This window comes from Rutidosis leptorrhynchoides, chromosome 7, assembly GCF_046630445.1.
Source record: "Rutidosis leptorrhynchoides isolate AG116_Rl617_1_P2 chromosome 7, CSIRO_AGI_Rlap_v1, whole genome shotgun sequence".
NCBI lineage: Eukaryota > Viridiplantae > Streptophyta > Magnoliopsida > Asterales > Asteraceae > Rutidosis > Rutidosis leptorrhynchoides.
In genome coordinates this window covers 60,925,930-60,953,018 of record NC_092339.1, presented here as the reverse complement: position 1 = coordinate 60,953,018, position 27,089 = coordinate 60,925,930, and the positions used below count along the sequence as shown (strand labels likewise).

At 33.3% G+C, this 27,089-nt stretch overlaps 1 protein-coding gene and 1 pseudogene across 1 annotated transcript; one reads left to right on the top strand and one right to left on the bottom strand.

The window, feature by feature from the left end:
• The first annotated feature begins 1,305 nt into the window (after positions 1–1,305).
• Positions 1,306–9,186, top strand: LOC139857286 (galactolipid galactosyltransferase SFR2, chloroplastic). Its single transcript, XM_071846021.1, has 10 exons — positions 1,306–1,585; positions 3,012–3,354; positions 3,619–3,757; positions 3,845–4,011; positions 4,085–4,306; positions 7,420–7,588; positions 7,917–8,150; positions 8,387–8,536; positions 8,626–8,755; positions 8,859–9,186. Exons 1-10 carry the CDS (start codon positions 1,396–1,398, stop codon positions 9,044–9,046), a joined length of 1,932 nt encoding a protein of 643 aa, XP_071702122.1. The 5' UTR covers positions 1,306–1,395; the 3' UTR covers positions 9,047–9,186.
• Positions 9,187–9,308: 122 nt separating this feature from the next.
• Positions 9,309–27,089, bottom strand: part of LOC139859286 (desiccation-related protein PCC13-62-like) — a 46,177-nt pseudogene continuing 28,396 nt past the window's right edge.

The following is a 27,089-nucleotide window of genomic DNA, read 5'->3' as shown; positions in this document are numbered from 1 at the left end:
TCGTGTGTTCGGTGGATTGGCGCTTGTATTAATTTTGGAGTTCGGTTTTTTTGGACTACAGGACAAATCTTGATTCATCTTGATGCATAATGCAGTTAGTTATCGTTATCAATTGTTTTAAAGCGCTCAATATTCTTGTGTTTCGAATGGGTTGAAATGGTTGAAGACACGGGATTTTGACGATGTCAATGGTTTTAATTGTTTATTTCACTAGTGTTTTAAAGAGCTCAATATATTATGCTACTGACCATGTTGAATCTAAGGATATCAATATACTAAGTCATCTTATAATGTAGTGGTTGCTATAGATGAATTTATGATTACTAATATTGCGAGGTGATATTTCCACTTAAGTATTTGATAGATTCACTCACATTTATGCATTAAAAGTTGTACACTTGTACAATACAAACACTTATTGCATGAAAAAAGTTGATATGTCAAAAAGCTAAGTGAATTTATCATCACCCATATGACAAAGGTAAACTAGGAAAGACAAACTGGAACGTGAAGCACATTTTAAGCCATCGTAACATAATCCCATTTGATCAAGACACACTTTGTGTGTGGTGTTCTGAGGAACCCTAAACGGTGGAAGATTTGCTAATTCACTATAAATGATCATATAGAATTTGGGTTATCACATTATTCTTATCTATTTATGGAAGTCACTAATTAATTTGAGACATTTTAAAATGAAATAGTGGGCAACAGATTTAGGACGGAGTTACTATCGTAGACTGCAATCGAAAGCCAATTTTGCTCAAGTTCTTTTTTTTCACAATTTGGTGTCTATCCAAGCTAAACATGCTACTCTTTAGACCATTTTTATCGGGGCTAGGCAATGCCCGTCCGATCCGAGCCGGAAACGCGACGATGAGCCGTATCGCAGCGTTGGATTCATGGTTTTGGCCAACGTTGGTTGGATTCCGCCGAGGAAGACAACCGGCGTTTGTTGCTATTTTTTAAGTTTAAATTATTTTAATCAATATTATGTTTATCCCTGTTTAATACTTACCGAATTATATTTTAACCTACCATATTACCATCACAATACTCCTCAACCATACCAAAACTAACACCACCAATTATCCGCACCAAAAATTAACACATTATAGTCATAAAAATACCCAAAAAAAAAAAAAAAAAAAAAAAAAAAAGGAAAAAAAAAAAAAAAAACCCCCTACAAATGGACTCAGCCAGATAGGGAATAGCCAATGGGATCGAAGGAGTAGCATCACGTAAAGTTCTATACGACATCGTCTAGAGAACATGTTATCCTTTCGGGAAAGAGCTTAAATAAATAAATCAAGTAAAAGCCGTAACCATCATCTAATCATGATAACATAGGTCCACGTGTCACGTATATTCTAGGTTGGACAATCGTCACTGTTAATGGCGCCTATACCTCTCATTGTAACGGCAACTAAACTCGCCGGAGTTTTACTCTCTATCACCGTCGCCGCCAACGCCGTTTCATTTTCTCGTTACCGGAAAAGAAATCTCGCTCCATTTGATACTCCGATTGATGAAACTTCCGATACTCTTGCCATTTTCAACGTCAATTGCTCAGATTCCGACGAAGGTATATTTATAATCTATTGAATCTCTACTTCAAAAGTATTTTAGTTGTATGCTTTAATCCGTTACTTTTAAAATGCTGAATCGCTATAAGCTAAGCAGATTAACGGTCATTCAAACGCTTATTCCATACTATAATAATAAGCACATGGATTAGTAATCAGGTGCTGAGAAAATCAAATACTCCTAATGTGTTTGTAGTTAAAAATAGGGGTCATATTAGTAATCAGGTGCTTACAGCAAGGTGTAGGTTATGTTAGTAATGCACTTATGCACATGTACCTTTTATTAGATAGTTTTGTTGCAACTATTATGAAATTGATTACTCGAAAATTGATTATATGACTGGAAATAATAAGTGCAGTAGATTATTAAAATACAGGGATCTATCAACCGTGGCTTGCAAATAATAATAAACATAATCACTTCTAAAACAAATACTCGTATTACATTAAGGTGCTTATGAAACAATTTCATCCCACGACACATTTAAAAGGTGTGATTCCCATTGAAAATATTATATTAATGAGTTAGGGCTTGTATTTTATTGTAGGGTTAAGGCTACTACTCAGTAGCTATATATTTTCTTTTTGTTTCAATGTAGGCCATAAACTTTGAAAAAATGTGTTAATGTAATCCAACTTAGCTTGTTGACCTGATAAATAAGGTAGTTCATTTGACTTTTTTTCCAAAACTTTCACTTTGAAATTCGGATTCATTTCTTCATCTTTAAGATCTGTAAATTTACAGATTGTTTCACGAAGAGATTTCGATCACATCTGTATTTTTACATTTCGCTATAACCTCTCAGATTGATCCGGAGCTCAAATCCGGCACGATTTCGGTGAAGGATGAACTCGAGATCAAACTCTATGAATTTATTTTTGATTATTAGTTCTAATGATGTACTAAACTTCGTTTGATGTTATGATTCACTAATCTTCTGAAGTCAATTTGTTGAGAGAATCATCGTTGATCGATTTTGTAGATTGAGCTTGAAAAAAAAAATTATACTTTTTTTTTTCCCAATGTAGGCTATATACCTAAAAAAATACTAATGTAGGTCACATACTTTCAAAAAGTGTATCAATGTAAACAAAAGGTAACTTGTTTAGCCGGTAACAAGTTACCTTTTGTTTACATCGATACATTTTTTGAAAGTATGTGACCTACATTAGTATTTTTTTTTTTGGTATATAGCTTACACTGAAACAAAAAAAAAGTATATGGCTATCGAGCAGCTTAAACCCTTTATTGTACTAGAATTAGAAGCATCACATGCTTAATTGTTTTTGTTTCAATAAGGCTTTGAGTTATGTGCTTGGGTTAAATATTCTGAATTATAGTGGCAATCTGATGACTGATGCGATGTTGTAACAACATGTTTCTGTAATAATATAAGTGCTTACAATTTGATAAATGTTCTGTAGAAGAGGAAGAAGATTTCTTTTTCGGGTTGGCAACAGCACCAGCTCATGTTGAAGATGGGCTCAATGATGCTTGGCTTCAGTTTGCACAGAATGAGATTGTTGACAAACAAGAGACGCAAACTGCGGATGCAATAATGGGTTCTGCAACTGGTGATGGTGGATCTCAGCAAGCTACTGCACCTTCGAAGAAGAAAAAATCTCTTAGGGTAGCAATGGAAGCAAAAATTAGAGGGCTCATGAAATATATTGAAGTGGATGACTCCTCATCAAGTGAAGATGATGAATCCACATCAAGTGAACCTGCACAGCATAATGTAGCGGCATGGCACAACATTCCAAACCCGTAAGCCTGAATAGAGTTTGTGTCAGTAGGCTTTCGTTTGTACATATTCAGTTCATCATAGATTTTATGTTTTCATTTGCCTCTTATTGGGAAGGGGTGTCTGATTCTACGTCTCTTGGAAACAGACCAATTTCCAGATTAAGTGACAGATTAAGTGACAAAGACACAACAATTTTACTTACTGAATTAAGAGAAGAGCTGTACATAAACAGAACATTAAGTGGAAAGTAAACAGTCCCTAAGTGTATTGTATAATTTTTACAGGGAGGAGAGATTAAGGTTTTGGTCCGATCCTGATACGGAATTAAAATTGGCTAGAGATACTGGCATTAAAGTCTTCCGAATGGGAATAGATTGGACTAGAATCATGCCAAAGGAGCCGGTCGATGGACTGAAAAAATCAGTAAGAAGTTTATAATATATCTATAATGCACACTTTTCCTCTTTAATTTATTTATATATTTCTTTCTATTTATGAAATTTCCATAAGATTAATTTTGCAGCACTTGAGCGATATAGATGGATCATCAGTAGAGTTCAATCATATGGTATGAAAGTTATGTTGACTTTGTTCCACCACTCACTGCCGCCATGGGCTGAGGAATATGGAGGATGGAAGTCAGAGAAAACAGTAAACTATTTTATGGATTTTACTAGGTTAGTCTATACAACATAACCTTGTATACATCTAAATCATGTTTTTTGGGTGACAATATGGAACATGTTGTAGGGTGGTTGTTGACAATGTATTTGAGCTGGTGGACTATTGGGTCACGTTTAACGAGCCTCATGTGTTCTGTATGCTGACGTATTGTGCCGGTGCTTGGCCCGGTGGTCATCCTGACATGTTGGAGGCTGCTACTTCTGCTTTACCAACTGGTGTTTTTAAGCAGTCTATGCATTGGATTGCTGTTGCTCATTCTCAGGCCTATGACTACATTCATGAACATAGGTTTCTCTTTAAAACTATTATAATTGAATTTTTGTACTTTGTTATGTATGCTAGTAAGTTCTAATATATAACCATAAGAAAAGATGGTCTATAGTGAAGGCATGTGCGTTCATTTGGACATTCAATAAAATGTTTATCGTCCCACTTTAGATAACCTAGTTCAGAACTGTAATTATCACTTGTATAACTAGGTTTAATTGATTTCTCTATTACTGATACATGTGATAGAGGTTGTCAAAAGGTGTGTTGTGTAAATGGTAATTTATTAAATGGGTTGATCTGGACTTCTTATCTGAAAATATATTACTATTATGTAAATAATTTGTGTATTAATGATTGTTACATAAAGTGTATTTTTTTAGAATATATGGAGTACAAGTTTGTTGTAGAGAACTTTGGGAGGTTTCAATTTTTTAGAATGAAGAAAGAAATTTAGAGGTTTTATGCGTACAGTACACTTGGGCAACTTTCGACCCAGTTGACCAATTTCCTTTTAAGCCAGTTTGCTGAGCACATTGTGTAACATCCCGCGTTTTTCCGTTAAATTTAATTTTAACACCGTCTTTTTTTTTTTTAAAAAAACGTAATCTTTCGTATTTAAATTAATAGTTTCCGTGAGTAACGTTCATTATATTCCCGCTATTTAATTATAACATCACTCGTCTACTCGAGCGTTTTTAAAATGTTCGTTTGGTTAATTCCCGCACCCGCTTTGAAACTTGAGGGACTAAACTTGCCAAGAGGGCAAAGAGATGACTAGGTCAACTAGTCAACCTTCACCCTCCTCCATTCAATCACCTCCACCTCTCTCTCTTTCTCTCTATCAAGAACACACACACAAACACCCAAATTCAATCATTCATCATCTAAATTCAATCTTGGAAGCTCACAACAAATCCGATTACATTTTCGTGATCCTCTCTTCATCCTCTACATTTTGATACAAACTTCATCTCGTTTGGGTAACATTTCTAAAACTCTAGATTTCTTTAAATTCGTGTTTTTGACTTGAAATGGTGTTAGTTAGTGTCTATGGCTCGTGTATAACATGAATATATGTTTTGTTTGCTCGATTCGTTGTTTTGAGTAACTAGTTTGAACATTTGAAATGGGTGTGCTAAATCTTTGATTTTGGATGAGTTAATGTTGTTAAATTGTTAAAGTTCATGTTTTAATTGTGTTACTAGTATCACTAGCTTCGTTTTGATGCGTAGGTTGATTAAGGAAACTTCAAAAACATGAATATTGATTTTTGCGGATTGTGGTTAGGGTTTGATAGACTTAAAACGAGCTTTTAATGTTTCGAATGCCATGAAATGTTATTAGTAAGTGTTTAGTTGTAATGTATGCTTCATTACCTTCAAAACGGCATATCGTATGTGTAAATTGGATTCCCGAATCATAAAATACGTTTTACGAACTTGAAACTTTGAAAATAAACCCTTCTTGATCAATTGACGAGTTTTCGGTTATAGTAATTGATGTTTGTGCTTGTGAAAGGTAGTTAATTGTATTCCTTGTCAAAAGAGCTTTCCAATGATATAAGATGCGTATTCTAAGTGTTTACGGTTTGCGTTTTGTGCTAAATTGAATTTTGGATCAAGACTTGAACTTTTGAAACTGACCAGGCACCAGACCACGTTATTTGTCGCGCCGCGGAGCAATTTGTCGCGCCGTGGCCCAAAGGGTGATTTTAGAACATGTTTTTCAGGCTTTCTGACCTTCAACATAGGCATTTGTCGCGCCGCGGAGCAATTTGTCGCGCCGTGACAATTGCCTGTTTCATCCGAACTTCAGCAAACTTGTTTTGGCCATAACTTTTTGACCGTAACTCCGTTTTCGATGAATCAAATATCGTTGGAAACGTAATAAGATTTCCTTTCTAATGGTAAGGTTTTGAAATGTCAACTCAAACTTTATTACAATCGTTCTAACATGCTTTTATACTTGATTCTTGCATGAAACTTGACAACGTGATTCACATGCTATACTATTCGAGTCGTAACGAGCCATAGGACTAATTGAACACATTTCACCCGACCTTGTGTCGTAACCGGTTAATTGATACAACTTACTTGTTTAGGTCAAGGCTAAGCAACATTCATGCACACGTTTACTTTGTGAAGTACATTTATACTCGTGCACTCGAGGTGAGATCATAGTCCCACCTTTTCAACAACTTTTATTCTTTTAAATCGTGGGCTGAGAAACATATACATTACATACTTATATACATTTCACATGTATATATACTTTTCATACTTTTATACTTTGAACACAAATACGAATACAAAGATACGGACGAGTTAGAACAAAAGTCCTCAATCCAATTATCATTAGTTCCACTTGCAGGGTGTAAGTGTAAGCGAGTGATTATGTTGTGTGGCCATACGGGTTTAACGAACCCTCATTCAGACGGTTCGCTACCGTTAGTGGATGAAATATAATTTCAACGTGCATAGTGTATGTTCTAACACTATATTCAAAATTCAGAGGGAAGATTCAGTTAAGCTTTGGTAATTGGGTGCTCGCAATACAAACTACATTCTTTAGAATAAATACGATTTGGATAATCATCTATACAAACTATTGTGGTTCAAAGTATACTTTTACAAATACATTTATGATCTCACCAACGTTTTTCGTTGACAGTTTTCTACATGTTTTCTCAGGTTCATACTTGGCTACTTGATACATGCTTCCGCACTCTTTGATTACTTGATTGGAGTCAACCATGCATGCATACGCTAGGGATAGCACTTTTGGATTCAAACTTTTGTTTACATACTTACGCTATTTATAGCAACTGTGTTTTTAAACTAATTATGTCGCAAGTTATTTCATTCATACTTTATAACTTTGTACCTTTCAAATGAACGCGACATAATTTTGGTCAAACGAGTCTCATATAGGGACTACGACCACGCAACGGGACCTAAGTTAACGACGCCGTCAATAACGGTTTTGGTCGGGTCGCTACACATTGGCCTTTGTTTATATAACAATTTCAGCTATTTAACACCTTGTCAATGTATTTAATTATGCAGATGCACTTCTAAGTGCATCTTATCTGTATTATTTCCCTTTTCAAATTTTATTACTACTTGTTGCAGTGTATTGTTAAACCCAATAGTGGGAGTTGCACACCATGTTTCTTTCATGCGCCCATATGGTCTCTTTGATGTTGCTGCTGTTTCATTTGCCAACTCTTTGACTCTCTTCCCCTTCTTGGACGATATATCTGATAAAATGGACTTTATAGGATTAAATTACTATGGTCAGGTACTCCTTTAAATTCTGTATATTATTCATTTTTATTTGTTTTTTATGGCCTAATTTCTTTAAACAATTTCCAACTGCACAACTAACTTATATAAGAGCAAATAAGTAGCAACAGTTGGACTTTAAAAATGGTTATTACTAAAACCGCTTATGGGTGTCAGCATTTAAAAAGTTCAGTTTTTTAAATCAATAATCAAGTAAAAGTAAGTTGTTGTTGATTGCAGTTGGCCTTCTATAAAAGGTTAACTTGTATGATTGAGAATTGAAGAGTTGTTTTTAGTTGTCTTTCCGAAAAAAAATAAAAAAATAAAAAATCTTTGTTTATCAGGAAGTGGTCTGTGGTCCTGCACTCAAGCTAGTTGAGACCGATGAATATAGTGAATCGGGACGTGGTGTATATCCAGATGGTTTGTTTCGAGTTCTATTGCATTTTCATGAACGATACAAACATCTCAAAATTCCGTTTATTATCACCGAAAATGGCATCTCTGATGAGACTGATTTGATACGGAAGCCTTACATTTTGGAACATTTACTTGCCATTTATGGAGCTATGATGATGGTATGTTTGTCATCTATTTTTCAATGTATAATTTATTATGGAATTTATATATTTTTTGAAAATATAAATAGCACACGAGTAGGTAGTTATAAGAAAACAAAAGAACAGGAAAGTAGCATCCTTGACTGTTTAACTTAGCCATCTTTACATTTTATTTTATTTTATTTTATTTTATTTGAAAACAAATTTTATTTTGACTTTATAATTACTGTGGATGTTCAATGCTAACCATTCAGGGTGTTCGAGTGCTCGGGTACTTGTTTTGGACCACTTCAGACAACTGGGAGTGGGCTGACGGTTACGGTCCTAAGTTTGGGCTTGTGGCAGTTGACCGCTTCAATGATCTTGCACGGGTCCCACGTCCCTCTTACCATCTGTTCTCCAAGGTATAACTCATTCATTATCATGTCTTTCACTTTTGAATTCTTTTATTTTCTTTCTAGTAAATTTATTTATTGTCCTACATATGTATCAGGTGGTGAGTTCGGGTAAAGTTACACGTCAGGACAGAGACAAGGCATGGTACGAACTTCAAAAAGCTGCTCGAGAAAAGAAAACAAGACCATTTTACCGTGCAGTAAACAAACACGGGCTTATGTATGCAGGTATTCGTGTGTTGCCTTTTTGTGCTATTATTATACTATTAATCTGTAACCAAATTTTAAATGTTCTGATTTCCTTTGTAATTGATTTTTATTGTATTCACAGGAGGCCTAGATGAACCAATATCGCGTCCTTATATCGACCGGGATTGGCGTTTTGGACACTATGAGATGGAAGGACTACAAGATCCTTTTAGCCGAGTTTCAAGATTCATTTCTCGACTGCTCCCTTTGCGAAGGAAGAGAGCTAAATATCAAGAGGAGTATGATGAACTTGTGCTTCAGCCAATTTAGTTTCTAATTATGGTAAATATAATGACTGTCTGATCACTAACATAACCATATTTTAAACTATGTATTAACTGTCTTACATTATTTTCCTTATTTCCAACATTGGAGATGAGTTGAATTCATGAAGATAAAACAAAATTAGTTATTTAGATAAGCTAAGATCATAATCATAATCATAATCATAAACATAAACATAAACATAAACATAAACATAAACATCATTTTATGGAGGTATCGAATGAACTATTATTAAGCCATAACATAATTAGTTATTTAGATGTCGTTTAGCAATCATCCCACTGCACCCATTAGGGTAAAATCCACCCGGAACTTGTTCGTTTCCACTTCCATGCACTATTCCTAGACCGTACGATAGCGAGTCACTGTCTCCTGCTAGTATATTTCCGTGTGTCCCTGGAGTGGGGGCGAAGACCCCTTCATCCTTTTTACCATCTCGGCCTAACTTATTTTGTAGTTTCGAAATCTTGATAGTAAACTCGGCAACTGTAATACCATATGGGATCACTAATTGGTGTGCTCTCTCATACAAAAGACTTCTGATTATTGCATCTTGGCCAGATTCAACTCCCAGTAGACCAGCTACAAGCTTATCATGACCATAGTTTTTTTATTAAAAAAACTTTGAAATGAAAGATACGAAAAACGGAAAAACTATTTATGTATATACCTTTAAGGATACGGGACTTTGGAGTTTCGAATTTATTCCTACGTAACCTGTGAGGCCGACGTAGGAATCATGTAACACGAAAGAAGATAATTGATGTCATTAGCATAAGGATCGAAGGGTGGATGTAAGGGTTCTTCGAATGCGTTATTAACCATGGTTGCAAATGACTCTGAGCTTAGATTCATCAACGGTCTTGCAAATCCTTTTACTGTTTTCTTAATTGCCCTGATTATGCAAGAAACATCATTAAAAGATCTATATACTTCATAATAGTTGATAAAGTGTAAGTAAAAATTAAGGTGGAACCTTAGATGTCCAGTTTCTTGATCAGCCAACTGAGATATTATTGATCTGATACAATAACTAAGGTTTGCTTTTTTCCCACCTGTTGGAGGTGGGCCACCACCGGCTAGATAATACGCGTCGTTTTTGTAGTGCCCCGTCCTAATCCATCTGGACGAATACATTACATTTGGTTACATCGCGAGGTACTTGACCTCTATATGATACATTTTACAAACATTGCATTCGTTTTTAAAAGACAAACTTTCAATACATCGAAAGTTGACGGCATGCATACCATTTCATAATATATCCAACTATAATCGACTTAATATTAATCTTGATGAACTCGATGACTCGAATGCAACGTCTTTTGAAATATGTCATGAATGACTCCAAGTAATATCTCTAATATGAGCAAATGCACAGCGGAAGATTTCTTTCATACATGAGAATAAGCATGCTTTCAAGTGTCAACCAAAAGGTTGGTGAGTTCATTAATTTATCATAAACATTCATTTCCATTATTTTAATAGACCACAAGATTTTCATTTTCAGTTATCATAAATATACGTCACATGCATAGAGACAAAAATCATTAATATGGATTGAACACCTGGTAACCGACTTTAACAAGATGCATATAGAATATCCCCATCATTCCGGGACTCCCTTCGGACATGATAAATTCGAAGTACTAAAGCATCCGGTACTTTGGATGGGGCTTGTTGGGCCCAATAGATCTATCTTTAGGATTCGCGTCAATTAGGGTGTCTGTTCCCTAATTCTTAGATTACCAGACTAAAAAGGGGCATATTCGGTTTAATAATCCAGCCATAGAATGTAGTTTCAATTACTTGTGTCTATTTCGTAAAACAGTTATAAAAGCAGCGCATGTATTCTCAGTCCCAAAAATATATATTGCAAAAGTATTTGAAAAGAGAGCAAATGAAACTCACAATACTGTATTTTGTAGTAAAAATACATATGACGACATTGAACAATGCAGGGTTGGCCTCGGATTCACAAACCTATATCAATTATTTATCAAGTAATATTAACACATAAAACAAATATTATGATCATATCTAATATTTATATATATCCAATTCTTATTAAAGTATATATATATATATATATATATATATATATATATATATATATATATATATATATATATATATATATATATATATATATATATATATATATATATCATTTATTATAATTTTTATTTATACTTAAAATATTATATAATGTATCAAAATTAATATTTATATATATGATTATGTTAAAAATATATATTTATACCATATGTAAATTAATTATATATAAAATTATAGATAGTGATATTTTATATAAAAAAAAATTATGTAGTATTGATATAGTATATGTAATAGGTATACCTTTATATACAAAATATTTATTTGTTATAATAAAAATGATAATGATAATAAAAATGATAATACTTATAATGATAAAAATGATAATACTAATGATAGTTTTAATAATAAAAGCAATCTTATTAAAAATGATATTTTTAATACTAATAATGATAATAATAATAATAGTAATAATGATAAGAAAAGAGGGCTACCTTTAAAACAAGCTTAAAAAATAAAATAAACGTTGTAGCCCGGGTTCGAACCCAAAACTTCTCAGTTAAAAACCCACACACCTAACCATTCCTCCACTTCCACTTTTATGAAGTAATTAGTATCCTAATCCTTTTAACCCAATAGTTTACGGCCCAAACTGAAGCATGGTAGTCCAACAGAAAAATCTAAGTTAGTTCTCGGCCCAATAAAAAGTGTAAAAAGAAACACGGCCCAAGTTGTGTTATCTAAACCCAACAATTAAATGAAACACGGTAGTATAGCAGTCGGTTAACAAAAATATATGAGGTCATCATCATCTAACCATCTCGTGATCATTCATCTTCATCATCTTCGCATCATAATCGTTTTTATCATCATCTTTATATTATCATTATCAACACACAGCATCATCTAACATAATCATATTCCATCATCTTCATTATTGAAACTGAAACAGATTAGAGAACATGCTAGTAGCAGCCGAAGGAAAAAAATCGAAACATTATCATCATCGTTATCACGATCATTCATCAACATCACCACATCATCAACATCATCTACCTCATCGTACACCATCACCATCATCGTCGGTTATCATAATCATTATCATAATCATTATCCATGATTATCAACGATCCATGATCATCTCGGTTCATCATCAACATCGTTATTTAATGTAGCAGTCCAACAGGATAATTAATACACGGACCCAGTGACAACCCAATCTGGTAGTCCATTAACATGACTAAATTAAATTGAACGATGAATTTTTGAGTTGGTACTGCAGTTCAATCGACAACAGTAACAACAAACAAATTGCAGCCGTTTATCATTATCTTTATTTAATCTTTAATTATAATTCAATCAAGTGGGTGAGGTGGGGTTAATTGCTTTAGTAATGGTCGGCCATGAAGGAAAAAGTAAGGTAGTTATCATGAATTATTGTACCTTCATTATTATAAGCAAGTTTCGATGGTGGGTTCCTGGACAGAAACAGAAATAAATATAGCGGTTTTTGGCTTGAGCTTCGAACCAAAACAGAGTAGAAGTGGCTGTAATGGTAGCATGGGTTTATTATGGTGATATTTTGTAGGGTTTGAAGTCGAGCAAGAGGTTTGTTGTGTGCGTATTTGGATTTGTTTTACAACGAGAATAAACAGAAACATTAGAAGTTGCAGGTCTTACTCTCGTTTTGGGTTGAGTCTTCTCGACAGAAACAACACATACAGCAGCAGCAGAGGCTGCAACAGCGAGCAAGAAAGATAAAATATTTTGCGTGCAGGAGGTTCGAAACAAGAAAACAGTACACATCAACACAGTGATCTTTGAGGGTGGTTTTATAGTTATAGAGAGTGGGTTTTCAGATGGAATAGAAATAGGAATAAAAGGTAATAGTAGCTGTTAGTTTGAGGGTGGTGGTTTCGATCGTTTTTAAATAGAAAACAGGTGCAGCAAATCACGATGGTTGGTGATGGTTGTAAGGTCTCCCGAAATAAACAGAAAACGAAACGGTTTCTTGATGATATATATATATATATATATATATATATATATATATATATATATATATATATATATATATATATATATATATATATATACAAGGTGGCGGTTGGAAATGGTGAACCCAAGGTGGGTGAAAGAAGCTGATGCTCTAGTCGACATAAACAAGAAAAAAAAAATATATACAGAGATATATGGATTATGCTTTTGTCTTCAAACTGCTGCTGCAACACCCAATTAGGTTTCATACAAGAAGGTGTGTTTGTGTTTGAGATGTTTGGAACAGAAAACGCGAATGGAAGTAGCAGTAGACATGGTTGTTCGTGTGGTGGTTTAGTTGCGGTTTGAGATTGGTGTAGAGTGGTGAAGTTGAGGGATGCTTTGCTTTGGGTTAATTTCTCCCATCTGTATGTATATCAATATACATATATAGATTATATATAATCTAGCAAAAGTGATAGATAGTGGAAGGTGATACATACATAATATTTAGATTCTCATATATGAAGAAAACAAAACAATAAAGTTACTTTAATAATAATCAAGTTCACGGATGTACAGTATTATAAATGGAATTTTTGTTTAAGTGGATTAGTAAAAAAACAATAGAATAGAGGTGGTGGGAATTGACTTGAATGGATATATACATGCTAGTGGGTGGGTCTATCGAATATTAAACAGAAAGACACTAGCAATAAGTGATATGGGTTTAGATAATGGTGATAGAAGATGTTGGTTAACGTACACATGTATATATAGGATTTATAGGCTAGTTAGGAAGTAATCAAAGTAATCAATCATGTACAGTGGTTTGTTTTGATCTTTCAACAAGTGGGTTTTAAAAATAGAAGGTAAAAACAATTAATATGTGTGCTAAACTTCACATGCATGTATTATATATCATATCATATATATACATATATAATACAATATAACAATTGATTAAGTCAAAAGAACAAATTAATCAACGTGGATCCAGCTCACTAATTGTTCTCCGTCATTCGACTTAATATCATTAAGTGATATTTCGTGCTCCGTTGTTAAATTAGTGGTGGATAAAAGTCTCCAGAAAGATTCTAAATTTATTTTTAATAAGGCTATAACTTATATAACTTATTTTTGAATCACCGTTTATTTTTAAAATCATATAAGTTTGAATTTAACTTGTTTAATATCAATAGAATGACAATTGAGTGTTACCGTCGTTTACTTAATAGATTCGAAATCACAATATATATAATTAATATACCTTATATATATATATATATATATATATATATATATATATATATATATATATATATATATATATATATACGTTTTAAATAATAATTTTCATAATATCATATTTTTATTTTATTTTACGTAATTACATTTAATAACAACAACATATAATATTTCAAATTATATTTCCAGTTATTATATATATATATATACAAACACACATAACTATTTACAAATATTTGTTCGTGAATCGCTCGGGAGTAGTCAAAGGTCAAATGATATTATGAATATAGTTTACAACTTTGTTACACAACATTACTGACTTTGCTTATCGTGTCGAACACATATAAAGATTAAGTTTAAATTTGGTCGAAAATTTCCGGGTCGTCACAGTACCTACCCGTTAAAGAAATTTCGTCCCGAAATTTGATTGAGATGGTCATGGCTGACAATAAAAATGTTTTCATGACGCATATGAGTTGATAAATAGAGTTTTATCATTATCGAGTAATACAGATTAAACAATTCGTTTATTCGAAGCGTAAGAGTGAAGTTATCACAAACGAGTGAAATGAGTAAAAGCAGATTCGTCTTAACCGGTGACGTAGTCACGGTTGAATTCCGGAATTCAAGGGATATAAAGAAAATCTTCGAAATCTAAAAGATTTGATTCTTAGGCGAATAAGGAAATTAAGATTTTTATAATTAAATACGGTGATCTGCCTCTATCACTCTGTCTGATATTTTCATTATAAATCAAACTTTTTCCGCTCCATAATTTTCACCATTCCTATACTTTCTTTTTTAGTCCATACATCCAAAATATTATGAAAATGCTTAATCCCGTTCTAATCTTTGATATTTTTCTAATTATCATTTATGTCATCCTTCTTTTCAATCTTCCACCAGAAAAATCTGTTTACTTCTACTATTACCTTGGGGTGATACTATTCTTAACTATACCGTGTCTTTATATCGCTATTCGTATTAATATCCACGGTTTGTAACCTCCGTGTTGTTATTGGGCTTTATATTTTCTCTTATATTTTGGAGCTCTTTGCCTTCTTATTATCTTCTCGATCTCTATTAAAGCGAGTAACGGTCCACAATTCGCAAGTATGGAACTTCGAATGAACTTAATGTTCTAAACAAGGAAGAACGTAATCGCATGATTTGATTTGTCAAATTACCCGAATCACTGAGAATAGAACTATCAAGAATATACTTTCTTGATATGTTCAGAAGTTAAGAAGAATGAAAGAGTTATGTAACATGGCACGTGATGACGTTATGATCTTTGAATCATCACTTCCCATTAGAAACTCGTCATGACTTACTATAATATAATCACGTTGATCAAGTGTCATTATATTATACTAACTCATGCATCAATTCCCAACACTACTTCAAAAACATTCATATTTATATTCGAATTTTTCAGAATTTAGAAACTAAAATAGTTTCCTTTTTGATGTAACATTGATAGCGTGAAGAGATAAATGATTTCAGATAAGCATAGTTATGAAAATATCTTCAGAAATATCAAGGATATTTATAATGAAAGATACGATGATATCTTAGAATTTCCAATATCGATGGATGATAAAGAAAATTTATCCGCAAGAGTTTAGAGTTAAGAGCAAGGTATTCGTTAATGACTTCAGCAGATACTGAATCATTTGGATTCTTTGAAGGCAGATTCAGTCTTTGTGATTTGTCTACAGCCTCCTTCATACTTTGCTCAATCCGGTTTTCAGTTCCAAGACTTCTCTTTTTCTGCGCTTTGCCAGCACACTTATTCATTATCATCAAACTTTTACTGTTAAAGTCGTTTATAGTTTTTGCTGCTTTATCATCATTTTTCCATTTTCGGAGAACCAATTCGTAGTTCGGAGTGTTTTTCAGAAACTTCACATTCAAATTAAGTCCAGAAGATAGACGTTATATATACACATATAACTGTTGGCGTAGACATGCTGCGAGATTTTAAAGTACTGATTGCTAATTCCCGATGATTCGTATGGCAATTCTCGTTACAAGATGCGAATGAGTAAATGATGGGGTTTCAATGAATAACTATAATGACTTTTGGAGAGGCTAAAGTCAAAGGGTAATGAAGTTGTTGGTACATCTGCTGATAATGTGGTGGAATGTAAAAGGTTCCCTGGTAACGATGGTGTATATCTCAAGGTTATAATAAGGTTAGTCTGACTGAAAAGTCGAAGTTGACTTGCTGGAGCTGTGACAAAACTGGCTACTTTGAAAAGGAATCACAAAGTTATTTTTGCTAATAAATGCCAAAGAATCTGACACGGATACGTTGTTTAAACTTTTACTTTGATTTTAAGAGTTTTTCGGGTACATAACTGTGGGTAACATGTGGTTGGATCACCATCTCGATTGCTCATTATTTGAAGTGTCTTCAGAAATTTTCGAAGGGTTTGAACATAGATTGTAATCGTTAATATACATTTGATGTTCTAACACAGTTTTTAAGTCAAAATATAGCTTTGAAAGATGTAGGAATCTAAAAGTGATGTACCGGTTATATCTCGAATTGAATTCTGAGATTTCAAAATCAAAATTGAGTTTGAATGAATATGGTTGTTTTGATTTCTATAAAAGAATGTATATTATTATGAAAGTAGGAAGTATAGTTGATAATTTGCTTAATCAGATTCGAAGAATGTAACATATTAATTGTGAATATATATATATCTCTAGGGTATTACCTGCCCGTTAAAAAAAATTCACAATTAATATTTTTTACAAAAGAATTTTATTACAGTCTTTATGAAAATATACATGTATATATTCTCTTCAGATGTAACATAGATTTTAATGAGTTAATACTAATTAAACTCATTCGATTTACGGTTGGAACTAGAATTGAATAATCCCTTGAAGGCTTTAGAGATTACATAAGTATTTCTTCAATAATATTGAAATTATGAATCAATACTTCGTTATTTGTTGAGGCGTGATGTTGGTTTTCGTTAAATTCTTGTGAACTTCGCAAAGTATGAATGATATTATCTGCAAAGTTTTGGGTACATCGATGATGAAAGTGTAAAATCAAATATATACTTGATTTATTATGAATTAGAATTTGTTGAATTGAGACAGAGATTGTAGTTAACGATGGTTAAGTTGTGGGCGAAGGACGTACATTATTGCATATTTGTAATATGAATTAACCGTGTAGTTAAGATTCACACATAATAGCTTAGTACGGGAAGATTTATTATGGTTTGGAAATTTATATATATAAGATATACATATAAATCCTTCAGTGGAAATGAATTAATACTTCATATCTTGATGATATGACATACTTGTTGTTGATTTGTAATAATGTCCATGGTGATTCTTGAAGTGTCGGAGCTTGTGATGTTATAGGTGCTGCTAGGGCTGATGAAGCTGACGATACTGACGGTGCTGGTGATGCTACGGTACTGTTGATGCTGTTGGTAAAACAAGTCTAGCTTGTGAATCACACATCATTCTTGTCAGGGTTTCTACTCTTCCTTCTATCATTTTGGTTCACTCATCTGATTTCTGGTTAGGGTTAGAATTGATAATCTCTAAGACTTTAGAGATTATATAATCGTTGCAAAATGTTTCTCCAATAAAGTTATGAATCAACACTTCATCGTTTGTTGTTGGTGGTATCTCTTGGTATCTACAGAGCGTATGACGTTGATGCTCGTGGGACAGATTGTGAAGTTGAGGTTTATGACGCGGTTGTGGTTGGAGGTGGTAATGGTACTGTTGGCGTTGATGATGGTGGTACTAGTTATGCTACTGGTGCTGCTGCTGCTGTTTGTAACCTTTGCACCATATTCTCTAAAGCCACTACTCGAGCGCGAAGCTCGTTGACTTCTTCTAATACACCGGGGTGATTGTCGGTTCGGACGAGTGGATAAATAAAATCTAAAATTTGATGTAGTATGTAATCGTGACGAGATACTCTGGAAATGAGAGAGAAAATGGTGTCTCGAACAGGTTCGCCGGTAAGTGCTTCAGGTTCTTCGCCAAGAGGGCAATGTGGTAGATGGAAGGGATCACCTTCTTCTTGTCTCCAATTATTAAGGAGGCTATGAACCCATCCCCAATTTATCCAGAATAGATGATGGCTAATTGGTTGATCCATTCCGGTCACACTGCTTTCGGAGCTGGAGTGGGATTCCATTTCGAAATTCGAGGAACTTGAATTAATGATGAATTCCATTTCGTACGATTGAATAAGGATTTTTTGATATGGAATGATTTTCGGTTATCGGATGGTATTCTAATTACATAGAATATCTATAGATATAGAACAAAAGATTTCGTAGATTACGGAGGAATTTGCGGGATATGTCAGGCAAAGTTTAAAGTAACATATACGATAAGATATGATTTAGCAGATACGCTAAGATATGAATTTTGTCTATACACTACTCATGCAATTAATGTAGCAAGACGTGTCTAGACTAATAATGATAAACAGGTAATTTCCTAAGGATGATAAGCAAGAAATTTTCGACACGAAATGATAAGCAAAACTTTTGACATGCAGACACGGTCGAAGTCCAGACTCACTAATGCATCTAATCAACTATCAGTTAGACACACTAATGCAAGACCTGGTTCGCTAAGACCACCGCTCTGATACCACCTGTAGTGCCCCGTCCTAATCCATCTGGACGAATACATCACATTTGGTTACATCGCGAGGTACTTGACATCTATATGATACATTTTACAAACATTGCATTCGTTTTTAAAAGAAAAACTTTCAATACATTGAAAGTTGACGGCATGCATACCATTTCATAATATATCCAACTATAATCGACTTAATATTAATCTTGATGAACTCGATGACTCGAATGCGACGTCTTTTGAAATATGCCATGAATGACTCCAAGTAATATCTCTAATATGAGCAAATGCACAGCGGAATATTTCTTTCATACCTGAGAATAAACATGCTTTCAAGTGTCAACCAAAAGGTTGGTGAGTTCATTAGTTTATCATAAACATTCATTTCCATTATTTTAATAGACCACAAGATTTTCATTTTCAGTTATCATAAATATACGTCTCATGCATAGAGACAAAAATCATTATTATGGATTGAACACCTGGTAACCGACCTTAACAAGATGCATATAGAATATCCCCATCATTCCGGGACTCCCTTCGGACATGATAAATTCGAAGTACTAAAGCATCTGGTACTTTGGATGGGGCTTGTTGGGCCCAATAGATCTATATTTAGGATTCGCGTCAATTAGGGTGTCTGTTCCCTAATTCTTAGATTACCAGACTAAAAAGGGGCATATTCGGTTTAATAATCCAGCCATAGAATGTAGTTTCAATTACTTGTGTCTATTTCGTAAAACAGTTATAAAAGCAGCACATGTATTCTCAGTCCCAAAAATATATATTGCAAAAGCATTTGAAAAGGGAGCAAATGAAACTCACAATACTGTATTTTGTAGTAAAAATACATATGACGACATTGAACAATACAGGGTTGGCCTCGGATTCACAAACCTATATCAATTATTTATCAAGTAATATTAACACATAAAACAAATATTATGATCATATCTAATATTTATATATATCCAATTCTTTTTAAAGTATTTTAATTAGAATATATATATACATATATATATATATATATATATATATATATATATATATATATATATATATATATATCATTTATTATAATTTTTATTTATACTTAAAATATTATATAATGTATCAAAATTAATATTTATATATATGATTATGTTAAAAATATATATTTATACCATATGTAAATTAATTATATATAAAATTATAGATAGTGATATTTTATATGAAAAAAAAAATTATGTAGTATTGATATAGTATATGTAATAGGTATACCTTTATATACAAAATATTTATTTGTTATAATAAAAATGATAATGATAATAAAAATGATAATACTTATAATGATAAAAATGATAATACTAATGATAGTTTTAATAATAAAAGCAATCTTATTAAAAATGATATTTTTAATACTAATAATGATAATAATAATAGTAATAATGATAAGAAAAGAGGGCTACCTTTAAAACAAGCTTAAAAAAAAAATAAACGCCGTAACTGTAGTGACCCGAACTTTTCCATGTTTATATATATTAATTGAGATTGATATTTACATGATTAAATGTTTCCAACATGTTAAGTAATCAAACTTGTTAAGATTTGATTAATTGAAATATGTTTCATATAGACAATTGACCACCCAAGTTGACAGGTGATTCACGAACGTTAAAACTTGTAAAAACTATATGATGACATATATATGGATATATATATAGTTAACATGATACTATGATAAGTAAACATATCATTAAGTATATTAACAATGAACTACATATGTAAAAACAAGACTACTAACTTAATGATTTTTAAACGAGACATATATGTAACGATTATCGTTGTAAAGACATTTAATGTATATATATCATATTAAGAGATATTCATACATGATAATATCATGATAATATAATAATTTAAAATCTCATTTGATATTATAAACATTGGGATAACAACATTTAACAAGATCGTTAACCTAAAGGTTTCAAAACAACACTTACATGTAACGACTAACGATGACTTAACGACTCAGTTAAAATGTATATACATGTAGTGTTTTAATATGTATTTATACACTTTTGAAAGACTTCAATACACTTATCAAAATACTTCTACTTAACAAAAATGCTTACAATTACATCCTCGTTCAGTTTCATCAACAATTCTACTCGTATGCACCCGTATTCGTACTCGTACAATACACAGCTTTTAGATGTATGTACTATTGGTATATACACTCCAATGATCAGCTATTAGCAGCACATGTGAGTCACCTAACACATGTGGGAACCATCATTTGGCAACTAGCATGAAATATCTCATAAAATTACAAAAATATGAGTAATCATTCATGACTTATTTACATGAAAACAAAATTACATATCCTTTATATCTAATCCATACACCAACGACCAAAAACACCTACAAACACTTTCATTCTTCAATTTTCTTCATCTAATTGATCTCTCTCAAGTTCTATCTTCAAGTTCTAAGTGTTCTTCATATATTCTACAAGTTCTAGTTACATAAAATCAACAATACTTTCAAGTTTGCTAGCTCACTTCCAATCTTGTAAGGTGATCATCCAACCTCAAGAAATCTTTGTTTCTTACAGTAGGTTATCATTCTAATACAAGGTAATAATCATATTCAAACTTTGGTTCAATTTCTATAACTATAACAATCTTATTTCAAGTGATGATCTTACTTGAACTTGTTTTCGTGTCATGATTCTGCTTCAAGAACTTCGAGCCATCCAAGGATCCGTTGAAGCTAGATCCATTTTTCTATTTTCCAGTAGGTTTATCCAAGGAACTTAAGGTAGTAATGATGTTCATAACATCATTCGATTCATATATATAAAGCTATCTTATTCGAAGGTTTAAACTTGTAATCACTAGAACATAGTTTAGTTAATTCTAAACTTGTTCGCAAACAAAAGTTAATCCTTCTAACTTGACTTTTAAAATCAACTAAACACATGTTCTATATCTATATGATATGCTAACTTAATGATTTAAAACCTGGAAACACGAAAAACACCGTAAAATCGGATTTACGCCGTCATAGTAACACCGCGGGCTGTTTTGGGTTAGTTAATTAAAAACTATGATAAAATTTGATTTAAAAGTTGTTATTCTGAGAAAATTATTTTTATTATGAACATGAAACTATATCCTAAAATTATGGTTAAACTCAAAGTGGAAGTATGTTTTCTAAAATGGTCATCTAGACGTCGTTCTTTCGACTGAAATGACTACCTTTACAAAAACGACTTGTAACTTATTTTTCTGACTATAAACCTATACTTTTTCTATTTAGATTCATAAAATAGAGTTCAATATGAAACCATAGCAATTTGATTCACTCAAAACGGATTTAAAATGAAGAAGTTATGGGTAAAACAAGATTGGATAATTTTTCTCATTTTAGCTACGTGAAAATTGGTAACAAATCTATTCCAACCATAACTTAATCAACTTGTATTGTATATTATGTAATCTTGAGATACCATAGACACGTATACAATATTTCGGAACAACCATAGACACTCTATATGTGAATGTTGGAGTTAGCTATACAGGGTTGAGGTTGATTCCAAAATATATATAGTTTGAGTTGTGATCAATACTGAGATACGTATACACTGGGTCATGGATTGATTCAAGATAATATTTATCGATTTATTTCTGTACATCTAACTGTGGACAACTAGTTGTAGGTTACTAACGAGGACAGCTGACTTAATAAACTTAAAATATCAAAATATATTAAAAGTGTTGTAAATATATTTTGAACATACTTTGATATATATGTATATATTGTTATAGGTTCGTGAATCAACCAGTGGCCAAGTCTTACTTCCCGACGAAGTAAAAATCTGTGAAAGTGAGTTTCATCACTCCCTTTTTAAATGCTTTTGCGATATATATTTTTGGGACTGAGAATGCATGCGCTTTTATAAATGTTTTACGAAATAGACACAAGTAATCGAAACTACATTATATGGTTGAATGATCGAAATCGAATATGCCCCTTTTTATTAAGTCTGGTAATCTAAGAATTAGGGAACAGACACCCTAATTGACGCGAACTCTAAAGATAGATCTATTGGGCCTAACAAACCCCATCCAAAGTACCGGATGCTTTAGTACTTCGAAATTTATATCATATCCGAAGGGTGTCCCGGAATGATGGGGATATTCTTATATATGCATCTTGTTAATGTCGGTTACCAGGTGTTCACCATATGAATGATTTTTATCTCTATGTATGGGATGTGTATTGAAATATGAAATCTTGTGGTCTATTATTATGATTTGATATATATAGGTTAAACCTATAACTCACCAACATTTTTGTTGACGTTTTAAGCATGTTTATTCTCAGGTGATTATTAAGAGCTTCCGCTGTCGCATACTTAAATAAGGACGAGATTTGGAGTCCATGCTTGTATGATATTGTGTAAAAACTGCATTCAAGAAACTTATTTTGTTGTAACATATTTGTATTGTAAACCATTATGTAACGGTCGTGTGTAAACAGGATATTTTAGATTATCATTATTTGATAATCTACGTAAAGCTTTTTAAACCTTTATTGATGAAATAAAGGTTATGTTTTGTTTTAAAATGAATGCAGTCTTTGAAAAACGTCTCATATAGAGGTCAAAACCTCGCAACGAAATCAATTAATATGGAACGTTTTTAATCAATAAGAACGGGACATTTCAGTTGGTATCCGAGCGTTGGTCTTAGAGAACCAGAATTTTGCATTAGTGTGTCTTATCGAGTTTGTTAGGATGCATTAGTGAGTCTGGACTTCGACCGTGTTTACTTGAAAAATGATTGCTTAACAAATTTTGTTGGAAACTATATATTTTTAACATGTGAATATTATGTGATATATTAATCTCTTAACGCGTTTGATATTATGTGATAGATGTCTACCTCTAGAACAAGTCCCATTGACTCTCCTAATAATAATGAAGAGTCAAATGTAAATTGGAATGATTCGTGGACTGATTCACAAGTTCCCGAAGAGGAACCGGAAGAAGAGTCGGAACCGGAAGAAGAATCTGAACCGGAAGAAGAGTCGGAACCAGATGAAGAAATAGAACCGGTGGGGGAAATAATAAAACGGGTAAGTAAAAGAAAATCCTCAACCAACAGACCAAGGTTAATTATTGTCAATGGTGTTTCCGCCAAGGAAGCAAAATATTGGGAGGATTACCAATTCTCCGATGAATCGGATTCCGACGAGAATTCCGATGATGTTATAGAAATTACCCCAACTGAATTTAAAAAGGCAAAAGAAACTAATAAGGGAAAGGGCATAAAAATAGAGAAATCAAATTCAAACCCCGATGAACTTTATATGTATCGTCAACCCCCGAAGTCCTTAAGTTGTAACAATGACCCGGGAACCTCTAAACCACCAGGTTTTTCTAAACCAATGTGGAAAACGACGGCTCGTATTAGGGGAACATCATATATCCCTAGAAACTTGGCAAAACGAACCAAAACTGAAGAAGAAAAAACAAGCGATTCGGAATAAGATAGTTGTATTCGTGTGGTGTAATATATGTAATATAGTGTGCTTATGCTTTATGATATATGTAAAAATTGCTTGTATTAATAAGTATTTTTTTTTTATGAATCTAACTCTTGTCTATTTTACAGTATAAAAACACAAAATGGATAGACAACCCAATATTTTAAGAGACCTACCCGGAGACATGATTGATGAAATCTTGTCTAGAGTCGGTCAGAATTCTTCGGCACAACTATTTAAGGCGAGATCAGTTTGTAAGACATTCGAAGAACGTTCCAAGAATGCGTTGGTTTATAAAAGGCTTTCGTTCGAAAGATGGGGGATATCACATTGGGAAATCAATAAGTTACGATGTGTTTACTTTGACGCATATATTGCGGGGAACCCAAATGCTATTTTACGCAATGGGTTAAGAAATTATTTTGACTCAATATATCCTAATATTGGACTTCGTGATTTAGAAAAAGCGGCTAACATGCAACATAAAGAAGCATGTTATGCTTACGGATTAGTAATGTTCGCTTCTCACCAAAGTGAGAACAAGAACATCGGGCTACAACTATTAAACAAAACGTTCCCACAAGTGACGGAGTCGGTAATTGGGGTAAGAAATGAGGTTTTTAGATTGTTACGGGACTGTTGGACATTATGTAACCTCGTCCCTTTGACGACGTTACAACACGCTGTCTTATCAACGGCCATAACGGTTATGTTCCATAAGACCAAGGATGGGAAGTACTCCTAGTAAAACCAGAATGCATGACTTGTTTCTGGACGTATGAATTACGTGTCTTTATTGCCTTTGCTGAACGACTTGTGTACTAGCTAGAATTATCTTCACAACCATCTTGTATCAAATTTATTGTGTGCTATATTTCATGCTATATGTAAAATAAGCGGTATTGTAAGTTTGTAAAATATTGTGTAAAAGTTTGAACGCGAAATATTATTATAATCAGTTTTTTATATAGAATTGTAGTAGTTGAATTGTATATTAGCTACTAAGTATGAACTTAATGGGTAGGTACTACCCGAATTTAAACTTATAAAATGCTAATATGAAGAAAAAGCTTTTATAAATGAGTTCATATTATGCTACGAGATACTATTAACTACTCTTAATATTCTGTATGATTAACTTGTTCCATTTGACTATTTTAAAGGAAATGGCACCGACTACTCGACACACCGTGAATATAAATAAAGAGGAATTCTGTACTTTTCTAGCTTCAAACATAGCCGCAGTACAGGCTGCGCTACATACCAACAATAACCTTGGATCTAGCAGTACAGGAAATCGTGTAGGATGCACCTACAAAGAATTCACTGCCTGCAATCCTTTGGAATTTGATGGAACCGAAGGACCGATCGGATTGAAACGGTGGACCGAGAAGGTCGAATCGGTGTTTGCCATAAGTAAGTGTACTGAAGAGGACAAAGTGAAGTACGCCATGCATACCTTCACAGGTTCTGCGTTAACATGGTGGAAAACCTATCTAGAGCAAGTGGGACAAGACGATGCGTACGCACTACTGTGGTCAGCATTCAAGCACTTGATGAACGAGAAGTACCGTCCCAGAACCGAGGTCAATAAGCTCAAGACAGAACTTAGAGGGTTACGAACCCAAGGATTTGATATTACCACGTACGAAAGACGATTCACAGATTTATGCCTATTGTGTCCGGGAGCGTTCGAAGATGAGGAAGAGAAGATCGACGCGTTTGTGAAAGGATTACCGAAAAGAATCTAAGAAGATATAAGTTCACACGAGCCTGCCTCCATACAACAGGCATGTAGAATGGCTCACAAACTAGTGAACCAGATTGAAGAAAGAATTAAAGAACAGACTGCTGAAGAGGCCAATGTGAAGCAAGTCAAAAGAAAGTGGGAAGAAAACGGTGATAAGAATCACCAATACAACAACAGCAATTACAACAATAATCGCAACAATTATCCCATCAATCGCAACATCAATCGCAACTACAACAAACGGCCCAACAACAACAACAACAACAACAACAACAGCAACTACAGCAATCATCCCAACAACAATAACAACCGCAACAACAACAACAATCAGAAGCAGCTATGCCAAATGTGTGAAAAGTATCACTCGGGGTTCTGCACCAAATTTTGCAACAAGTGTAAAAGAAATGGTCATAGCGCGATGAAGTGTGAGGTCTACGGACCAGGGGTTAATAGAACGAAAGGAACAAATGGTGTCGGAACGAGTAATGGCGGAGCAAGTAGTGTCGGAGCAAGTTATGCCAATGTAGTTTGTTATAAATGTGGAAAACTGGGCCACATTATTAGAAATTGCCCGAACCAGGAGAACACGAATGGACAAGGCCGCGGAAGAGTTTTCAATATTAATGCGGCCGAGGCACAGGAAGACCCGAAGCTTGTTACGGGTACGTTTCTTATTGACAATAAATCTGCTTACGTTTTATTTGATTCGGGTGCGGATAGAAGATGTATGAGTAGAGATTTTTGTGCTAAATTAAGTTGTCCATTGACGCCTTTGGATAGTAAATTTTTACTCGAATTAGCAAATGGTAAATTAATTTC